Raw genomic sequence first — 7873 nt, 5'->3', positions numbered from 1 at the left:
ATGTGTGTTTATATGTAAAAAGGGGCACAATGTTCGCTCCGCCTGCCGTGACGCGCTTTTCCATCGGATTTGTATTTACTTACATTATCAGACAATTGTTGTTACACCTCCCGTTCTTAATGTAGCAATTGCTGTTTCTTGATACGTCATTAGAAGCCTAACCAACATTGTACACTAAATAAACGAAATCCTGCGCACGTCCTATATATATGCTGTGAACATGTGTATATGCGCAAACGTTCGTTTTCTTTGCCCTCATGCGCTTCTTCGTTTAGTAACAGAGCGCAGTGTCCTGGAACGTGATGTGATGTGATAGCGAACATTGCCCGAGTCTCTACAATGCAATAGTTACTTCTTCTGTATTCAAACTCAATCAAACTCTCCCAAAATAGACTGCGGCCACACTTTCTGTCGCCTTTTTTTCAATATTTGCACGGGCATTTTATCAGGAACACATCTTTGTTTTCACAGTTTCCGTTTCATTACTGTTTTTTTTCCACTCCGCGTTGAGGACAGCCACGACCATTTTCCCTTTGATACACTCTTATCCTAAAATTGTATGTGTCATGTGTGTTTGTTTGTACAGAGATATCATTGCACGGGCATCAACACACCCGTAATGCGTTTGACTCAACTGAGTTTCCTCCACGAGGTGCACCCCAGGGTGTCAAGGCGTGTTTCGACATGCGACACGCGCCCGATCGCCGTCCATTACAATTTGTTCGGGTGCTAGCTATCTCTCTTGTTTGTTTTTCTAGAATGTCGTCACCATTTGATTAGACGTTGTTATCATCACGTATTGTTTCTCTGTTGGTGGAAATTACAAACCATTACAACCGGTTGACGTTAAACCGCTACGAGAGCCCTCACCAGGAGCTGTGCAAGTATGCCTGCAAGACTTTGGCAAACGTAGAGAGAACTACCTGCAGTTCGATAGTGGCGTAGTAAGATAGTATGAACTTCTTCTGCCTACTCAAGTAATTTAAGAATGTCACATGTTGTAATATGAAAGATAATTTAGGGCATTACGAAAGCTATCAGATTAGGCTGGCTGGGATTTTTTGTTGGCCCTCTCTAATCAGAGGTAGTTACCTATACTTGGCGTATGTGATTAAGTTACTTTGCTGCTTGTTATTGTTATTGTCGATACTAACTGGTAGATGGTGCAGCGGTGGTCGGCAACTTTGGATAGATTTAAATTTCCCGTTTTTTGACGGCTTTTCTCCGATTTGCCGTCGTTTGCCTAAAACTTATATACTCTAAAACAAATGATTTTTCTCTTCTTTTCTACACACTACAAGTTTAATTTACTTCGTGTTCTTTTCAATGCGGACCGATCATGCCGGAGTCAGAGATGAACATCATCTTAATTTTGGGTAAGACGTTTCTTCTGAAAACTTAGGTCAAATAAGCACTTCTACGTACTGTACAATGCTTGCTAGCATCATGGAACTTTGTCATCATGGAACTGACCAATCGATATTTCAATCAGTCGTCAATATCAACAAAAAATATGCCCCCCACAGCTGTAGTTCGCGGCCGATAAATTCACTGAAATTGGTTTCTGGGACTGGTCACGTAACGGGCGCTCGTGTACGAAAACTTAATTACATGCGGTATGTAATATGGCACATTGCGGCCGCCCGTGGTTTCACGGCTATATTTTGTGAACATCTTTCGAGGGACCAATTTTATACTTCACTAATCCTCATTATGAGAGTTCTCTAGTTATCTGCGAAACATTTTGTAGTATCTGGTTTCTATCATAGCCCGAGCCGCTCGGTAAAGTCCCACGAATCTGTACGAAATTGGTGCGAAGGAAAAGTACAATCTGTTAGTCCGTGTAGCTGTGTCGCCTTTTTTAGCCTTATGAACCACTTCTCTGGACCGCTGTGTTTGACTAGCTTTAACCGTCTGGAAATGAAAAGTTTTCTAGCATTTCCGCTTGATTTTCAAATCATCGTCATTTATGAGAATTACATGTATTTTCTGTAAAATGTTCGTGTTATACTCACGATGTATGTCTACATGTGGTGCTGGCGGCCCTCCTATCCGAGAAGCAGACGGCCACTGGGCCGGCAGTCGGTTAACAGTACAACTAAGAATCTAGCGTACCCCTTGTGTTTTTTTTAATATCAGCATATTTTTCAGGTGCAGTAATGAACGTCCACAGTCAGTAACTATAATCATACTTGAAAACAGCTGTTTCAAATCGCCACTTCTTTCCGCTGTAGTATTATCACTTACAGACAATCGATTTAATTCAAATTTTTACAATGGAAGCGAATAACAGAGAAGTATCTAGCAATTATAAGTAAATCAAATTTTTTCTCATTTTGTCATGTCAAAAGGAGTCATCTGAGCAGTGGTACTATGCATACTAATGTTCTTAATTGTATGTACACTATAGGTTGAAGGCCTTAGACCTTAAAAGACCTGGCCAAAATGTACTTGTCAGTTACTTGAGCCAGTGGTGAGGACCGTCGTGACGTTGCAAAAACTTCTTCCTTGAGCCGCATCGTTGTGTTGGCAAAATCGCCCACGATGTCGCTTCGCGCTAAGATCTTCACCTGTCTTGTTGCATCCTTCCTCATATTTTGATACCTTGTATTTCGGAAGATATACGCTCCTAATCTATGATTTTGCTCACAAACCACTGTTGGTGCATCGATATCTGGAAGCGTAGTACAGGTGAAGGGTTAGGGAGTGGTCGTTGTATTCGTAACTCACACGTTCTGTTGCGGAGTGCAGCCAGCTGAATGAATTTAGTCCGCCGAAGGCGGTAAGACCTTTGGCTACGCGGTGATCACCAGCCGTTTTTCTGTGGCAGGACCTTCTCGTTTCTATGAAGACCTTCACATACAGCCGTCCCAATCATGGGAACGAGATGCACGTGTGCAAAATAGGTGCTTATTAACACCGGATGGTTTGTAATCATGGCTGTGTCGTTGTGGTGATCGTCGTCGGGGAGGGGGAAAGAAAGTTATATTTCATGGTTTTACGATGTTGCAGTATTGTCGGTATTACCATTACTGCTACTGTTGCTAAAGTAGTTATTATTTTTTAATTTCCATCATATACATCGTCCACGGTCATCTTCCCTTAGATTTAATCAAAATGATCATCGCTTTTAGCTGATGAAGCCGACGACGTACGCATTCTTCATTTCATTTCCAGCTCTGCCATCAAGATGCTTTCAATAGCACCGGTACATTGTCCTCAGATTTTTGCCCATTGCTTTCCCCATTTCTCTTTTTTCGCGTTGCTGTGTATCTTCGTATATATTTTTGTTATTCGGACTCCCTTTCGGTCGTTTCCATTTAATTTTTATTTGTTTCAGGTTAGCGACACTGCAGCCAGCTGTGAACGAACATAAATTGCTTCTTCTTTTTTTTTGCTTCCCCACTAGCCCTATGGCAGCTACTATAGCGTAAACTATAGCTTATGAGGAGAAGGCAGCCAAGCCGAAGGCGACGAGTGAAGCTCGATGACGTGTCGCACCTTTTCGTAGACTTCGTCAGCGGTTTCGCCCGTCACAATTGCTGTTAAAACTTCGCCTGTAAGTGCACGTGCATACGGTGGAAAAAAAACCGCATCGTGAGTCGTAACGATAAGATATCGTAGTTCTGTGTTGAAAAGGGTACTTATGTTAATGGGTTTTTTTTCTGTACATACAGGCATGTCGAAAACAAGCATTACGAGTCAAAAAAAAATACGTCTCGAATTTCTAAAGAAATGCTACTGAATCGTATATACCATTATTAATTCTAAATAAAACAATAAACATAGTCGTATTGTGAAAACAAGCTGAATCTAGCATAATGAATCACATAGCAGGCTTTGTGAACTATCCAACATGCGAAAATATAGCAGCAACATATCGCTTTCAATTTTCTCCTTAGTTCCAGCTCCAATTTTGTACAAACAGCTATAAAGAAAAAAAAAAACAATTATTATTAGATAAGATACACATCGTATGTTTCTACCCATCGATCAATGAGTACACCAAAAACAACTCTGTGCAACCTCATCAGCCCCTAGCGTTTATACTCACTGAACTCGTGCTCGATCTTTAACGCCCGTTCGTAAAGTTTGGTTGCTTGTTCATCAGAGATCCGTCGATTCATTTCGAGAATTGCTTCAACATTTTTAGGTTTAATGAGTACGGCGACAGGTTCAAGTCCGGCTGCCTGTAACCGTTTAATAGCATTCGCCGAAACGTCGAGTATGCAATGCTTCCGTTGCTGTTCAGCCACCAGCCTCACTGCCGCTACCGATGTTCCATAGAGGTTGTCGTTATATTGGCCCGCCTCGATGAACGCGTGTGCTTGAATGTCGCGCTCCATTTGCTCACGGGACGTAACAAAGTGATAGTCGCGTCCGTCCACTTCATAGTCGCGCTGTGGACGTGTGGTGTCTGCAGGTAAAGCAATAGCGTGTGAACGCAGCGGTGAAAACGAAGCATTGATGGTTAGAAATAAAGGTGACGACACTTATTGATGGCGGGATGTCGACGATAATGGTGACGAGCGATTGTTTAGAGGTTATGATTAGTTATCTTACGAGCAAGAGCATGTATGTGTGTGTATGTATAGGTGTCGGCCATCTCAACGACGGTTCTTACGCTTTGCAGCTAACTTGGTTTGACGAAGGAACAATATAGCACAAACGACATTTCTATTTTACGCCGCGCCGCGTTATTCACGTCGAAAAATGGTTTTCTACTGAAAATAAACGATAACTCAACTGTCCATAAACTATAAAAATTACCAGTTGTTGAACGATATATATACGGGAACTTTGTTAATAACGGTTAAAAATTCGTAAAACGTTTAATCTGGGTTTAGTTTTTCCGGCTTTTCACGGTGGACAGTACATAACTAGCCGTCGAGAAAATGGGTATCTGTTGTACTCTGTCATCGAAGATCGGTCGAATGCTTTCGCAAAGTAAAAAGATGGCCTTTCTGACATTTGATCAAACAATTTCCACAAAACAACAAAACCAGAAGTATTACATTGTTTTTCGAGCGCTCTAAAGTTGTTGTTTTCAACCCATTTTCCCCTTACGCTGATTCGTTCACTCTACATTTGTTCCACCACATATTGTATTGATCATGCAGTACAGCAAAAGCTACGAGCACGAGCCAATTGAAGAGTGCTGCAATTATCCTAGTTGGGTCTTTATCTTAACTTGATACTTACGTGGTACACAGGAAGCAAAATTATTAGGAAACTCGGAAATGAGGTCATCGTTGATTCTGTCCTTGAGAGGACCCAGAATGACAACCGGCCGGACATAGTTTATCGGCGTTTCCACAACAGGTTCGTAGCTGAGCACGGTCTCGGTATCTCCGCCGGTCCCGCCACGTTCCCGACAGCCTACGGACGAGGCTTCACTATCCGAAGACACTCCAGCCGCGCCTACAGTCATCACGACACAAATAGGCAAACAATTATTGTTTGTTATACTGTGTGTTTAGGAATAATAACTTGAGATAAAAGTATTCGATTACAGTTGGTGCACAAACTTGAAAAGCCTACACTACAGAGCTGTCAGTACTGACTCTTCAGAAATGGTACAAACAGCATCATTACCTTGTGATTGAGTAGTAGACATACACGCTACTATTACACGATCGTGGGAGAATTACTCACTGTCCTGGTTGCTGGTGTCATGGCTGCCGTCGAAGTCCAGTCCGTCAGCGCCATCCCGGCTCTTCATGAAGGGGAACTTGCGACTGAACGAAAAGTTCTTTTTCTTTCTGTCCAACGTTCCTCCAGACCCACCCGAGTAGTGTCCTAACCCTCCGCCCTGAACGCAAATAATATTCCGTTGACACAAGTGTTAGCACATGAGGAGCACAGGGAAACAAACTAAGGTCTATAATTTTTCGGTTTCCGGGCTATATGTCTACAAAAATAGTATGAAGTTAACGTTAAATTACAACGATATTAACAGATGTGTGGTGCATGCCATTAATAAAATTAATTACTTAGATGTTCTATTTAAAGACACTTGATGTCGACCTTGACGTCATTTAGCCATTATCTATACACCCTGCCAATTGGTGAACACTAATTTACAATGAATTTCTCCATTCTCTTGGTGCGAGGGGTAGCAATATGAGACAGTCGATCCTAGTCAGTTGTATTGTGGGTCGTAACAGAACAGTAAATGCTCCACCTAGGTTTCTCAACTCATTTACGGGGTACAGGTTAGAAGCACCAGCCAGACCATATTAGGCCAAACGAGCCAGTTTTAGCAAGCTCCTGGCGCGTTCGCGTATATGTGCCCGGCTAGGTCAGATGTATATGTCCGTATGTGCGTAAATATAAAACATTGCTGCCTTAAGCCTATCGAGGCAGACTTACGGAGGTGGGTCACAGCTCCTTTCGGCCCAGTCTCCAATAACAGACAGAATTCTTCGCAGGAAAGTGAGTGGACGGAAGGAATAAATTCAAGGAAGTTGGAGAAGTCAAGAAGGTAAAAGACGTATGTATATGCCATCAAAAATTTAGTTGAACCCGGAGAGGGCAGAGTTTATTTGCTCACTAGTCAGAGTCAAGCGTAAGGAAAACTATCTAGTTCAAGCGGCAAGCCAATTGGGTCAAGGAGTAGGTAGTAACGGGCTCGCTATCGTTTTTTGTGAGGGCTCAAGAGCTGAAACGGTGTTAACTACGGTTCTGATGCAGGACAAACCTCTGCTCGACCACAATAGGCCTAAAGTCAGTCTTTCTCACAGAGTTAACCAACCACTTATCAACACAGCTTTCGACTGGCATTTGACCCTCGATCATCTAACGTCGATGCGGGACAGTTAACTGGTGCTTTGTGGGGCGGCTATCTGGAGTTAACGCCCTAGTTGGCTGGTAATAATAGGATGTTCGAGAGACCCTTCCTGTTTGGCTCTTCCACTGAGTTCGAGATCTGCAAGCAACGGCATTACGCTGCTGCTACCCGGGCACTACGCAGCTGGTGCAAGTAGGCCGACCAGACCTTATCAGGTTCTATCTTGATTATTGGACAAGGCCTGAGGCGCCTGCCTACCAAGTTATAGACGTAATGGCAGTATTCCTAACGCAGGGGGTACGCAGTAACCAAAAATAGGTAGGCGCTCTCCTTGACTATGCATTGCTTCCGGGGCAAACGACCAGCTGTGAGCTGTTTTATTCGGTCGCCGATGCGCAGTGGAATGCGCAGCTGCTGCTGCCAATACGGAAAGACTAAAATTAACGAACGCACACGATCATCATCAACCCAGAGCAGGAATAAGGGTAATGCCCACAGCGCCGGCGTCAGGAGGAGTATTAGCAGCGGCGGCTACTATCGTAATAGTCCTCATCGTTGCCGTTGTTGACACTGGCAGCAGCAACAGCACATATAACAAGGCTCGCAGGTTATAGCGTCGTCTATTGCTATGCCGGTAACGTTTTTCCTAACAGATGCGAGCAATGTCCCGGTGGCCGCCCCAGGCCGAGACACTGGAAGGCAGGGAAAGAGCAGGACGATACAGGAGCCAATAATAAACGGCAGAACGCAGACGATAGGGATAAGGAACAACAAATGCCACACGAGCTCATTACGGGATGCGAACAGGCCACGAGAAGGAACAAAACTAGGAGTACGCATGAGGCCGTTTTTCACAGGCAGGCTAGACGGGCTACCGGCGGCATATCGGTAAATGATATGTGCGAAAATTACTTGACTACATTCATGAACACCGACAGAAAGAACGCCGATGAAAAAGGTACCAGACGAGCGAAAGCAGTTGATGCTTGTTACACAAACAGAGAACATTTGTAGGTCAGCAGAAAAAGAAGAACGAAACGGAGAATCTAGAAACCAATGGTTTTCTATTCAAAAGCAAGCCGG

General features: G+C 43.5%; 1 protein-coding gene across 3 annotated transcripts in view; it reads right to left on the bottom strand.

The window, feature by feature from the left end:
• Positions 1-1832: 1832 nt before the first annotated feature.
• Positions 1833-7873, bottom strand: part of dlg1 (MAGUK family member discs large 1) — a 133204-nt gene continuing 127163 nt past the window's right edge. For all 3 annotated transcript variants that reach the window (XM_022787664.2, XM_022787666.2, XM_086976601.1), the window contains 4 exons: positions 5656-5812; positions 5203-5421; positions 4055-4417; positions 1833-3557 (listed from right to left, as the gene is read on the bottom strand). In XM_022787664.2, the coding sequence (XP_022643399.1) occupies positions 3436-3557; positions 4055-4417; positions 5203-5421; positions 5656-5812 (861 nt within the window). In that variant the 3' untranslated portion in view covers positions 1833-3435. The remainder of the gene's footprint in view (positions 3558-4054; positions 4418-5202; positions 5422-5655; positions 5813-7873) is intronic.

The sequence above is a fragment of the Varroa destructor genome, unplaced genomic scaffold (assembly GCF_002443255.2).
Source record: "Varroa destructor unplaced genomic scaffold, Vdes_3.0 BEIS01000001.1, whole genome shotgun sequence".
NCBI lineage: Eukaryota > Metazoa > Arthropoda > Arachnida > Mesostigmata > Varroidae > Varroa > Varroa destructor.
The sequence above is the reverse complement of the archived record's forward strand: the minus strand, read 5'-3'. Positions and strand labels throughout refer to the sequence as shown.